The sequence below is a fragment of the Hibiscus syriacus genome, unplaced genomic scaffold (assembly GCF_006381635.1).
Source record: "Hibiscus syriacus cultivar Baekdansim isolate YM2019G1 unplaced genomic scaffold, ASM638163v2 tig00117012_pilon, whole genome shotgun sequence".
In the NCBI taxonomy this organism is placed as follows: domain Eukaryota; kingdom Viridiplantae; phylum Streptophyta; class Magnoliopsida; order Malvales; family Malvaceae; genus Hibiscus; species Hibiscus syriacus.
The window spans coordinates 2,026,658-2,040,451 of record NW_024063524.1 but is presented as its reverse complement, the minus strand read 5'-3'; the positions used below and the strand labels follow the sequence as shown (position 1 = coordinate 2,040,451).

General features: G+C 34.5%; 1 protein-coding gene and 1 pseudogene across 1 annotated transcript; both read left to right on the top strand.

Annotated features, from left to right (window-relative positions):
- Positions 1 to 5,170: 5,170 nt before the first annotated feature.
- LOC120195396 lies at positions 5,171 to 7,014 on the top strand. Its single transcript, XM_039197433.1, has 5 exons — positions 5,171 to 5,311; positions 5,409 to 5,461; positions 6,243 to 6,416; positions 6,499 to 6,576; positions 6,698 to 7,014. Exons 1-5 carry the CDS (start codon positions 5,252 to 5,254, stop codon positions 6,882 to 6,884), a joined length of 552 nt encoding a protein of 183 aa, XP_039053364.1. The 5' UTR covers positions 5,171 to 5,251; the 3' UTR covers positions 6,885 to 7,014.
- Positions 7,015 to 7,623: 609 nt separating this feature from the next.
- Positions 7,624 to 9,559, top strand: LOC120195362 (annotated as a pseudogene).
- The last annotated feature ends 4,235 nt before the right edge of the window (positions 9,560 to 13,794 follow it).

Here is a 13,794-nt window from a genome sequence, read left to right as displayed (position 1 = left end):
TATTCAAGCATAAACATTTCTTACTTTTGTGTCTAGGTGCAAGAGGGAAGCTGAACAGTCTCAACAGATGTAAGAATATCAGTCAGAATGTCTTCTAATTCTGGAATCGATACAGACATTTTTGGGTCCAGAAACTAACTGGAAATTATTCTTCTATCTCTTAGCTTTCCAACGCCTTTTGAATCACCTCAATCCGATATCGAGAGCCTGAGATATGATCGATTTATTGAAGACGGTGCAGGCTGGAATTTTGTTACGGGAATTTTATGCATGGATGATTTTGATGAGTTTGAGCCAAGGAAGAGTCCTTTCATCTTCTAACAAGAGACAAGCAATTGATGGCCATCTTAATTCACCAATTCAAGGCATTCAAGGTTGATGTTATCACCCATTGAAGGCCATTTATGTTCAAGCAAGGGGACATGCAATAACCATCATTCAAAACTTAGTATTCAAGGCCTTTATCATCTTTTGAAGGCTGGTCATATTCTTCAAGGGAACAAGCAATGAAGGTTGATATTATTTCATTTAACCACCAAATTAAGTGAGAAAACAAGCAAGGAATTTGAAGAGACAAGCTGATTTGGACATGTAGGATGTCCACATTCATCCTATGACTTCATTTAACCTTTTTTCTTCCATTTGCAAGCAAAGCAAGGCAGCCCAAGAGTCTTCCACCCCTTGGACGAAATTAAGGCCAAATTCAGCTTCAAATTGTCCAGATTCATCCCCAAAATGATCTAGAATATTCATCCAACTTTGAAGATAAGAAGACAAAGCATTCAAGTGCATTTTATTGCTAAATTGATGAGAATATTGTCATCTTTTGAGTCTTTTCATATGCTTCTTAGAAATACTATAAATAGGCACCTTTGGGATCATTTGTAGACATATTTTGAATATATAAAACATCTTTGAGAGGTTGCTTTCATTCTTGTTCTCTTGTATAAATTTATCGGCTTCAAGATAGTCTTGTTGTCTTCATCCATTTCCTTTTATTATAGCGTTGGTTCCTAGCTCATCTATAGCTAGCTGGTCACGTTCCATACCCTACCATTTCGATTCCATTTTTTTATATTTTTGGTTCTTAGCTCCAAATAGCTAACGAGTCACAATCCGCTTATCCTTGTACACTTACCACGACAACACCATTTGCCACGACAACACCATTTGCCATGACAACGCCATTTATACTTCACCATCTATTTTCATTATCATCAAACCAAAACAACCATCACTCTTCCATCACCTTCAAACAACTTCCTCATTCTTTTCATTCCATCATTTCAATTATTATTTCATATCATTTCCTTTTTATGTTTATATTTATGCAATTTCAGAGTTCAAGCTATCATTACGGGATTTCTTACTAGAATCACGATCGGGCATTCATATATATGACTCGAAACATATAATCGAGATCATATCATATAAGACGTGGAAAGCTTTCCTGGAGAACTTCAAAATAAATTGAATGTAGCTATGGACATGAGCCTACAAAAGGAGAAGCTTGCAAATAAGCATGGATCGCCTTTTGTATCACCTTCTATAATATCAACTTAGTTTTCTTAGTTTCATTTTTTTAATATTTTTGTTATCTTTACTTTGTATCACCAACCTTTTTTATCATTATCATTGTAAAATATTTTCACACCCTATTCCCCTGTAATTGGTATCAGAGCATGCAAACAATCAATCCATCTTTAAAAATGTTATAATATTTTCATAAACGATAGAAATACATAGAAAACAATTAAATATAATTTCACAAGAATTCATTAAACATGGAATCATACTTAGTCCTAAGAAAATATAATTAGAAAAAACAGAAATAGAATTTTTAGGATTAAAATTAGGCAAAATGGTAACTTTTGCCCCTGTAGTAGACCTAATTTATCACTTTCGTCTCTGTCGTATTTTCGTGTCAATTTAGCCATCGAAATTGCTCAATTACATCATTTTATACCTACCCCTAACTTAAAATCCTAAATTATAAACCCTAAACCATAACCCCATTACATTTAAATCATAAACACTAAACTCTAACTTAAGGTTTATAATTTATGGTTTTAAATTAGGGGTATGGTATAAAATGATGCAATAAGATAACACTGAGGGCTAAATTGATACGAAAATATGATAGGGGCGAAAATGATAAATTGAGTCTACTATAGAGGCAAAAGTAACCTTTAAGCCTTAAAATTATCCTAAGATGGTCTGAAACTATAAGATCATATTATAGTTAAAATATAAGAATTTCCTGAGAATATTGAAGATAAAAAATAACTTCAACAATTTTTAGGAATACTTAATTATGAAAAAAACTTCTTTCCAAAATTATATGAAAAAATATGTATGTTATATGATAAATTAAAAAATGATGTACCCTTTTCTGGGACTAAACAAGACTTGAAATTAGTTAGAAAATTAAAATCTGAAATAACAGATATTCTAAAAGTTTATCTACCCAAACAAGGTGATAAATTAATATTAGAAACAGATGCATCAGAAAAACATTGGGTTTGTGTTTTAAAAGCCAAAACTATGGATGATCAAGAATTAATATGTGGATACGGATCAGGTAAGTTCAAACCGAACGAAATTAATTACGTATTTTTTTTTAAAAAGAATTGTTAGCCATAAAAAATGGTATAAAAAATTTCTTATTTACTTAGCACCCGAGAAATTTTTAATAAAAACTGATAATCATGCAATTAAACAATTTCTCACCAATAAAAAATTAGAGATAATATATAGAAGAATTATATGGTATAATGAATTATGTACTTTTAACATTGAAGTTTCATATATTAAAGACACTAATAATGTTATTATTGATTTTCTTAGTAGGCCAAATTGATATAGGTAAAAAGCCTCTAGAAACAGTAGGAGAATGTCCAGTGGTTCGGAAAAAAACCCAACAAAGGGATTTCGATACCACAAAATCCTAACCAAGGATTTGTGTCAGTACAACATTCGGTAATGTATTATCCTAACCAAGGATATTATATTTCTTACCCAAAAGGATTTGTACAACAATTTTCGATGACACCTTTAGTAAACCAACTGTAGTGGTCACAAGTTCAAATTCAGTATATCAAGAAAGCTATGCTGAAATTATAAAAAAGGATGAAACACTGTTGAACCACAACAGTCAGAAACCAAAATAGATGAAATAAAAGATTTCTATAACACAGGTTTAGAATCAAAATTATATAATTTGATTAATGAAATAAGAAAAAACTATATCACTAATCAAAGAGCCAATTTTAGAAGATCCCTTTGCAAATTTTCAAAAACTTTAGTTGAAAAACCAACTAAAGAAAATAAAGCTGGAGAATTACTATTAAATACTATAAATATTAGAGTCCGGGAAGATCTAGAAGTAAATTTTTTGAAAAATGAAGAGATAAACAATCTTCTTAATGCATGTCAATACTTTTTTGACAAAAGAACAACAAATCCTACTTTAGTAAAAAATATTTAGATTATGTTTATATAATAAAGCTAGAATAATATTATCTAAAGAAATATTTTTAAAAATAGATATAGCAATTTGCAACTAGCAAGCTTTATTTAAAAACGTTTTTTTCAGAATATTTCCTACAAGCCTATGTTTATACTAATTTTATCGGAGAAAACATTTCAGTAATTAAATTCTGACTTGATCATAAACCATTAGATACAAATAGTATTGAATGGGATTTTGTTCGGGAAATCACTGTTTAAAATTTCTCCTTTCATCTTTTTAAAGATTTTCCAGAATTCATAAAATCTTAATTATATACTTTTATACCACAAGATGATCATTATTATTATTATTTTCATCTTAAAATAAATAGCCTAATAGGGATAGTTGAAAGAGAAAAATTATGTCATTCATATCAAATATGTACCTTTTCTAAAGTATTTGGAGGACCTCAACTGTGTGCAATCAATGAAAACAAGAATAACTTGCAATCTTCCATTGTCAAGTGCTACAATAATATAATTTATTACCAGATTCAACTGAAAGCAAAAGCACAAGACATACTTCATGACAATATAAAAAATGTTGGACTGATGGACAAAAAAATTTGTACACCAAAAATATAGAGACGACACAATAGACCTTGTGCCATAAAGTTATTACAAAAAATAGCTGAAATGGAAATTGAAGATTATCCATACAATATAATTGAAGGAATCAAATGATCATGAGATGATTAGTACTCACCACTATTATTACCCTATTCTTTAAATTTGGATGACATTAAAACAATGAATCTTGACAACATACAAGAAGGATGAATACGAAAAAAAGTCAAAAGAGTTGTCAAAATCTTATACAAAAGAAAGATGCAACAGTAAATAAAAGTACAAGACGTGAAAAACTTTTATGGCGGACTTCAAAAATAAATTGAATGTAGCTATAGACAAGAGCCTATAAAAGGAGAAGTTTGCAAACAAGCATCACCTTTTGTATCACCTTCTATACTATCAATTTAGTTTTCTTAGTTTCCTTTTGTAATCTTTTCGTTCTCTATCTTTTGTATCACCGTCCTCTTCTACCATCATCATTGTAAAATATTTTCTCACCCTATTCCCCCTATACTAAGCTCGTACTGAGATGATGTTTTCCCGTGACAGAGCCCACAACCCACTATAGATAAGCTCGTACTAAGACTTGGTTGCCAAAAAATTGACTAGGATCTAAGTCTATCTTAAAATATACTTTTGTATATAGAGTTATCTCTTAATTTTTTAAAACATTCTACTTCTAAAAATATCGGAAATTGTCTTTTTATCTGATCATTTTAAATTTTTTTTAAAATTTTTTATCAATCGAAATACATTACGTGACACCTTTAACAAACATTTATAATAATTTATAAAAATTATTAATAACATAAATTATAATATATATACTGATATTTATATTATAAATATATTAGTATAAAAATATTTTATATAACTCAATTATTATAAAATATTTATGATATAGCTCACAACAATAAACAATGTCAATCAATCCCTATCGATTTGTGAAAATGGAAAAATAGGTTAAAAAAATAACAAGAGAAAATTATTAGAAATAGGCCCATTAGCTTTCGGTCCAAGCCTATAACAGCTTGGGCCTCTCCATTTTGAGTCACTTTTGGTGCAATACTTTCTATGGTTCTGGTTTTAAATTGGAGTACCTTGAACCCTAGAAGTTGAGAGGCAGACACAGCAGTCTTACCCTGAACCCGAAACAAAATACACTGCTAACATGTCGCAAAGGGAAGAAGCTTACGAGTCCGATGCGCCCGAAGAATTTACAAACCAACAGGTTTTTCTTCAAAATCTAATATTTTGTTTTTGTAATCGAAACTTTCGCATAGAAAATAAAATTGCAATTTTCTTTTTTAAATTTGTTTGGGCTGCAGGGAATAAAGCAAGATGAGAATATAAGAAAAATCCAGAAAGAAAACAAGGCCAGGTAGTTAATTTATTATTTACTATTAATATTCTTTTTTTTTAAGTTTTTTTAAAAATTTGCGTAAAATTAGTTTGCTAATTGAAGTTTCCCCCCTTGTTGACTGATTAAAAGCAAAGAGGTGAAGAATTTGTAGCTATGGGTATGTTTAAACCGTGTTTAAGTTTTAGTCTATTTTGCGGTTAAGACATTGATGCCTTAGTATCCCTTTCAAGTAAATACTTGGTTAAATATAAGTGTTTTGTTGATTAAATACATATTGAACTTATTAATCAACATCAAAGCATGGTAAGGTTGTTTGATTAGCCAGTTTTACGGTATTGTGGTTATGCTAAGGTTCATTCTTTTCATGACAACTATATTTTGTAGACAGATAAATTGCTTTAATTATGAAGTAAAGGACTTCAGAGTTTAGATATGATGACTCTGAGTTATCCGTGGTTCATGAAATTTTCTTGAAAGTGCAGTAGTCATATGCTTGCTATGATTTGTGGCTGTGTATTAGCTTATTTAGGTGTTATGTAGAGGTGGTATGAAAGTTTTTTTTGAAAGAAACAGAAGACAAATGATTGATTTGCTGAGAATAGATTTTAGTTATTAACTTTTATGACTATGGAAAAAAATGAATCTAATGAATAACATACGGAAAAGTGTTGATATTGAATTGAGTGCCTATGCCATTCGTGCTTTGTAATTAACATGTGATCTTTTGATTACGACAAGTTTTACTTAAATGCAAAAACTTTTACATTTAATAGAGTTTAATCTGCTCTACTTTATACAGAGTTATTCGTGAGGGAAAAGAACGTCGCAGACTTTGGGCTCAAAGGAAAACACAACGTCAATCTGCAAAATCTGAAAACGATCAAGATGTAGAAACTGAAGCTGATGAGGAATCCCTGGCCAAGAAGGGGATGCTTCCTACCAACATTGTTGAAATGCTCGCGTCTCGTGAAAAGTATGAATATCTATGTATCCATCCATCCATCTATTCTTCTGTATCTGTTGTTCAAGTTTAAGAAAACATGTTCTTTTTGCAGACAAGTTTTCTTATCTGACTCCGAGGATGAGAAGACTGAGGTAGATTCCACACCACGAAAGAAAAAGAAAAACTCAGGGTGAGGATTGCTTTCCTCGTTAACAAAAAGCAATTTTTTTCCATATTTGATATAACAGAAGAAGCATTTGTATCAAGGCTTTTGAAAGATATTAATTAAGCTTCTGCATTATTATCTGCAGGCTAGAACCTGTTATTTTGAAGGACATACCACCTCCTCAATGCTTACGAAGTTCCATGGAGTTCTTGAAGAAAAGGAAAATGCAGGTTCCGAGGTCATCTTTAGTTTTAAAGAACTCCAGCCAAGTATTTGGCCTTAGTTGTGCCCTTTCAACTTCCGGGTTACGTGAAAGCTGTAAACGACTGTAAGAAAGTTCTCTAAAGAGGTTCGAAGTAGCCTATTCTAATTGTGGATTATGAAGGAAATGAAGACGAGAATGAGCTGCCTCCTATTTGTAAGCCACCTCTTGATGAATGCCATAATCTTCCATTTTGAACTTTTGGGTTGTTAATTTGTCCTCATGGTATTACATATATTTAGAAGGCGCACTCAATGTATTCCAACCCTATTCAATTAGGTAATGATTTGGTATATCTAATTTCTGTTTCTTCAGAGTAACAACCAAAAACTCAATTTTATACATCTAATTAGATAAAAGAAGCTTAGGTGTCATATTAAATTTTAAAAGTCTTTGAGTTTTCAAAAGATGTTTAGATATCAAAATGTATATCGACTTATATAGTAAAATCAACATGCCCCCAAATTTTGGAAACTGTACTTGAAAAAATACTGATAATTTCCATCTCCAATTGCTGAAACTTATTCCCTATAAGCTTTCGTAACCACAACTTCAAACCTTAACAAAGAAAAAACTACATAGTCTGTTCTCCAATAATTTTTTTGAAAAATAAAAACTATATAAACTTTTGGACAAGCCGTTGAATTTAATGTCCAAAAATAGAAACAATCTCAACGGAACATTCATCAAATCTTCCATGCAAAAAGGAAGAAAAATGACATTCTTTATTCCTTGGTACTTGGGAGGCGTCGTAGTTTCACTTTCGTCCTTTCTTTTTGGAGGGGAGGTAAGGAAAATGCTGAATTTTTCTTGCCTTCCCTCGTTTCTTTTTCTCCTTCATCTTGAAATCTCTTTGTTATATGGTTTACCCTTTCATTGGGTTGTTTATCTTTTCATTTTTGCGTGCTTATTTAGCATGGAAACCAGTAGGTTTAAGAAACGGGGTGGTTTCAACATTTTGTTTGAAGAAACAGGCTCCGCCATCGGCCAAAAGGTTAGAATTCAATCACCGGTGAAGAAGATTCCAAAGACGGTTTACCGACGTCAATTAACTCTTCTTTAAGCAACCAAGATTTTTCTTCATTGGCAAGCTTTTCTAGTGTTTCATCACCATCTTCCTTCAGAAAATCACCATGGACATCTTTCGCAGCCAATAATACTCTATGTTCTCCTACTGATGAAGCCAATGCAACTCCTGCTAAAGAGTTGATAGGCTCATTGGTACGTGAAGAAGGGCATGCATATTCCATGGCGGTCTCCGGAGATTTGTTGTATACGGGCTCCATAGCAAAAACATTAGGGTCTGGCTGAAACAAAAGGCGCATGGTGGGTTTACATCATATGGTGGGTTGGTGAAAGCCATCGTCATAGCCGGAGAGAAGGTCTTTACGGGTCACCGAGATGGAAAGATCCGAGTTTGGAGGGTTTCGAGCAGAAACACAAGAATTCATAAACGAGTCGGGACATTGCCGACTTTGAAAGATTATTTTAAAAGCTCCTTTGTACCTACAGGCTTTTCTGAAGTGAAGGGCTGTCGTAGCGGTCTTTGGCAGAAACATTCAGATGCTATATCTTGCTTGTGTTTCAACGAAGATAAGACGTTGCTTTACTCGGGTTCTTGGGATAAAACATTCAAAGTTTGGAGAATTTCGAACTGGAAATGTTTGGAATCGGTTCGAGCTCACGACGATGCCGTTAACTCCATTGTTGCAGGGTGTGATGGCTTAGTGTTTACAGGTTCAGCTGATGGATCGGTGAAGGTATGGAGACGAGAGTTAGAAGGGAAAGGGACCACCCATTTGCTGTCCCGGTCATTGTTCAAACAAGAATTCGCTATTAATCATTAGCGTTGAGCCCTGATGGTAAATTTATTTACTGTGGGTCGTCGGATGGGGTGGTTAACTTTTGGGACACTGAAAATAATCTCTCCCATGGCGGTGCTTTCAGAGGCCATAAATTAGCCATTCTTTGTTTGGTAACAGCCGGTCATCACCGGATCGGCTGATAAGACGATTTTGGTATGGAAAAGATGTGGGAACGACCATTTCTTGTTGACAAGACTAACAGGCCATAACGGTCCTGTTAAGTGCTTGGCAATCGAAAAGGATCATGAATCAACATCCGGTGAAAACCAGTGGATTCTTTACAGTGGTTGCCTAGATAAGTCTGTCAAGCTTTGGTGGATAACGGACCAAACTCCGCCGACACAAAGCCCCATCTACACCGATTCATCAGAATAGCCCTTTAGTAAGCGACGGTGAAGAGCACCGGTCCTCGGGGCTCGAGTCTCTACTCGGTCTCAGATTGTGGCCTAATCTACTTAGATTTGTATTGTTTTTTTTAAAGGGGTGTTTTGTATTCGAGATATACCCAATAAAAAACGAGATACAATCATGAGTCTCGTTAAAAAACCTCCCAAAACCTAGATAGAGGAAAAAGAGTACATTATGAGTATCATGAGAGATCAAAACAGCACCTTCACACAATTGAAGCCAACCTAAGCACATACAAACTTGGATACTAACCAACAATCCGAAAAAGTACACTGAGCAGAATGACTAGAACCAATCCATACAAATTTGTATTGTTAACTTCAACCGGATACTTAGGTATTTAAATTGTCATGCCGGATTCAAAGATCGGAGAAATGTAATGGTTGATCTTTTCCTTCTACCAAAGACCCAAACTTGAGTTCAAAAAGACCATCTTTAGCACAACCCATCTACAGCTCTTGGAATCAAAGCATGAAAGTTTGGTAAAAGCAACTTTAATCAATTCGTGAAAGAATATGGGTTTTTTTTCTTTCTTAAATTTGAATTCCCTTGTCTAAGCCACAGAACATTCTACAGCAACTCATTTTTTCTATTTTCTCGAGTTGGTTGTGTATATCTGATTTTATATAATATTATTGAATTTAAATGAACAGTGCCTTTTCATTTGAACTTCCGAGAGTGAAACTTCCATGAATTCAATCATTTAAAGCAAATGAATAAATTGAAAAATAAAGGGTATCCATCGAAAAAGCAGAATGTGATCAGAGAAAAACATTAATTGGCTTTAAAGGAGTTGCTGACTTGCTTGTGTTTCACCGTGAAGCATATAGGCTGTAAGGTTTTGTTTGCCTAATGAACAGATAAAAACAGTAACACCATTGGGTTGTGAGGATGTCGTGCTATAAGTGTGCACTGGTAAGTGAAGGGTTTGTGCAACACTAGGTTTAATTCTTCAGAAGAAAATAAAAACGTCCTAATGGAGAATCGTAGAGTTCAACAAAGAACCTTGCATGGCCCATAGACAAGCTTCACCAAGCTAGTGGATAATGACACATTCTTGTCTTTTGAGGTTCTTATGCCCTTAATAATCAGACGTAGGAGTTCCCTAATTTGGCTCATTTAGCAATAAACTTGCCTTCTATTTAGGCCAGTCCATAATGTTCGGTGACCTGTCATCGTTCTTGACACAGATCTGTCAAGCAATCTCAACTAGTACTGATGGTTGTCTGTATGGCACTGAATTTTCTGTGTTGAACTTTTGTGCCAGTATTGCCTCTACGACCAGTGCTCGTCTTAATTTTTTTCTTATACTTTATTTATTTATTTATTTTACTTTTCTCCAGGTTTTTGAGATATTGAAAACAGACTATGAACCTTCAGATTTAGATATCCTCTATGCTGAAGGTGTTACTTCATCAAATGGTCTTGCCTGTGTCGACTTTTCATTTCCCCAGTCTTCACCTGATGAAAATATTGACACTGCTGATCAGCATGATTCCTTTCTAAGGTAGGTGCCAATATTAAGCACGTGCCTTTTCAAATGAAGTATCTGCATTTTGTGCGGCTGTGGTTTACTGTTTGCTATCAGCCAATTGGTACTTAAATTACTTGTTAAAACAGCATACTCTATGGTGATCTGCATTGCTCATTTCAAAACTCATTAGGTTATTGTTGAATGTATCTTATCCTTAAAGTTTCAAACTGGTTCCCAGGTACCAATTAATCAGAGTGCAAGCAAGAGGCTTTGGAGAAAATTGCAGGTGGCTAGAGATGTTTGAAGATGTTGGAATGGTCATCTTTTGCGTTGCCTTGAGTGACTATGACCAGTTCTCTGCTGATGGGACTAATAAGATGCTGCTGAGCAGGAAATTCTTTGAAACCATCATTACTCATCCAACATTTGATCAGATGGACTTCCTTCTAATATTGAACAAACTCATTGTGTTTGAGGAAAAGATAGAACGGGTTCCATTGACTCGGTGTGACTGGTTTGATGATTTTCATCCCCTGATAGCACAGCATTAACAATAATCCTACCCTGGGACAGCTAGCATTCCATTATATCGCTGTCAAGTTCAAGAGGCTTTATTCTTCACTCACCGGTCGGAAGTTGTATGTTTCTCACGTGAAAGGACTGGAACCCAACAGTGTTGATGCCGCTATTAAATATGCAAGGGAGATTATAAAATGGGATGAAGAGAGAGTCAACTTCAGCTTAAGCGAGCACTCGTTTATAGCACAGAAGCAAGTTCCTTCTCTCATTGATGTCTAATTTCCAGGTCAGAAAAGGTCAGTGTACATACTATGCCGTGTAAATGCACAAGAGAAGACATTTGCCCTACTTGCAGCTATAAGATTATGCATCAAGGCCATTTTCGGCATTGCATTGGGTATCATGCTATGGTGCTTTATTAGGTACGAACATACAAGTTATAATGGAATATATAGTAAATCTCCATATCTTATACAGCAAGAATAGATGTATAATGTATTCTTGTATAATGCTTTGTGTAGCTTCTTCTATGTACACAATTCATTACAATCATTTGTAATATATGATGGAAATGCACGATTCAATGATTGCTAGGGTCTAGATCACCCAAACTTGGCTCAAGTTTATTAAAGTTGTGTGGATAATCTCTTGTATGCTCTACAACTTAAAGGCTACCGATATATAAGTGGTTAATGTTTTGTGAACTCATTGAGTAGTCTCAATGGTAAATGTTTTGTGAACTCTTTGAATAGTCTCTGTAACCCCTAGACTCGGCCTATGCGTTTTGACTAAGTCTAGTGGATCACATACATGATTCTTAAAGACATTTTCTGAAACCGTTATTCAATCATTGTAAAATCACATTATAAATGACATGATTATACTATCAAAACCCAACTTGTAATATAATACCAATAAGTAATAAATTAATTTAAAACAGGTCTTCAAAATCAAAATCACAATAAACCGAACAGTAATAGCAAAAGTGTCATCATCCTAAAATACGATACTTTAAAATAAGGTTCATGTCACCAAAATAAAGTCAACTAGCAAGATAAAACATTACAATCAGATATACTTCAAGAGATATGTTGATCCTCCAAGTGCTCGAACCGATGTATCAAACCAACAGTATCTGAAAGGGGGAAAACATTTTCGAAAGGTGAGCTAGGCTCAGTGTGTCCCAATATTACCTTAAAATCACAATAGGTACATTAAACAAATCATAGTCCATAAATCTCATAAATTCATAAAAGAGTTTAACTTTTGAAAATCATAATTTAAACTCTTTTCTTGTACACCATCAGTAATTTCCAAAACTATTTTCCATATAGCTTACTCTAAGCACACAGCAAAAAGAAAGCCAACCTAAGGATAAGTTTTAGAGCTTGTATCCTTAAGCCCGTAAGTCCAAGTCCATATAGCTTACCCTAAGCACACAGCAAGGGAAGCCAACCTAATGTATCTTGGGGCCCCAAGAGTCACATTAGGCCTATTTTGTTTATTAGCTTGATCAGAGCTATACTATTGTAATTCAATCCAAAAGTTCAATTGCACCGTGACACAAATTCCATAAATCATCACATTAAATTGGTGCATCAAAAAAACAGTAACCAAAGAACTCAGTGTACCTCATATTAAAACCAATAAAACAGGTTCAGTAATAATTAGGGAACACACCTCGATAATAGGTTCAAATAGTAGATCTACTGATTTCTGGTTTCACCACGCTCTGCTACAGTTTTCGAACCTATTTTATAATAACACTATATTACTTATGGGTAACATAAATAAATCTCTAAAATCATAAAATTTACGGGTCTTACGGGTGAATACTGGCATACGTGGTTTAATTGATCTAGAAGAGCTGGGTCGAGCTGTCGAACGATCCGGAGAGTCTCTTGTACCTTCAAACAATAATGATTTATCAGCCCCAAATCTTACTTAATTGTTCAAAACTAAATTCTTAAGTATACAAGCATTTTCAGGGTTTGACTATCAATTTGGAGGATTACGGGTTTGAATTTGGCCAAACGGATTGCGGAATCAGAATCAGGACGTCGAAAAACATAAAGTATATATTTTCGAAAATTTAAATTCTTTGTCAAAGTCAAAGTCAACCACTTTGACCGTCGATTTGGAGGCCTTCGGGTTTGAATTTGGTTAAACGGACTTTGGAAACGGATTTGGGACGTTGAAAACTATCAGAAAAGGTATACTCGGAAAATATTTACGGTCGTTTAAGGGTCGGTCAAAGCCATTTAAGGTTCTGGTCAAAGAAAGTCAACGGTCAACGGTCGGGTCGGGTCAACGGTCGGGTCGGGTCAAACCGGTCAAAACCGGTTCAAAACCGGTCAAACTGGTCAAAACCGGTTCAAAACCGGTCAAACCGATTTTCCAGTTGTTCACTCTCCCTACGGCGACGCGTGTGGCGCGTGAGACGTCTTCCGGGGCTCTAAAAATCACGAAAAAAATTTCTACAAATTATTTTGAGCGATTTCGAGATACTTACAACGATCGGTTCCAATTTTTGAACGGCGGAGAGCTCGATTTTAAATTGGTCGAAACTTTGACTGCTCCACCTCCTCACGCGCCGCCGTCGACGGAGACCAAGGTTGACACCGGCGGACTCGAAATGGCACAAGGAACACGATGGTGCAGGAGGTGTCGTAAACGGAGCAATGATCGGCGGTGAATTTGAGATTTTCTCGGTG

Bases quoted from the DNA above. Each gene is read 5' to 3' on its own strand.
- LOC120195396 (XM_039197433.1), top strand. From the start codon at position 5,252: ATGTCGCAAAGGGAAGAAGCTTACGAGTCCGATGCGCCCGAAGAATTT. The intron at 5,462-6,242 runs GTAGTTAATTTA...TACTTTATACAG, and splicing joins CAGAAAGAAAACAAGGCCAG to AGTTATTCGTGAGGGAAAAG. The intron at 6,417-6,498 runs GTATGAATATCT...TTCTTTTTGCAG, and splicing joins ATGCTCGCGTCTCGTGAAAA to ACAAGTTTTCTTATCTGACT.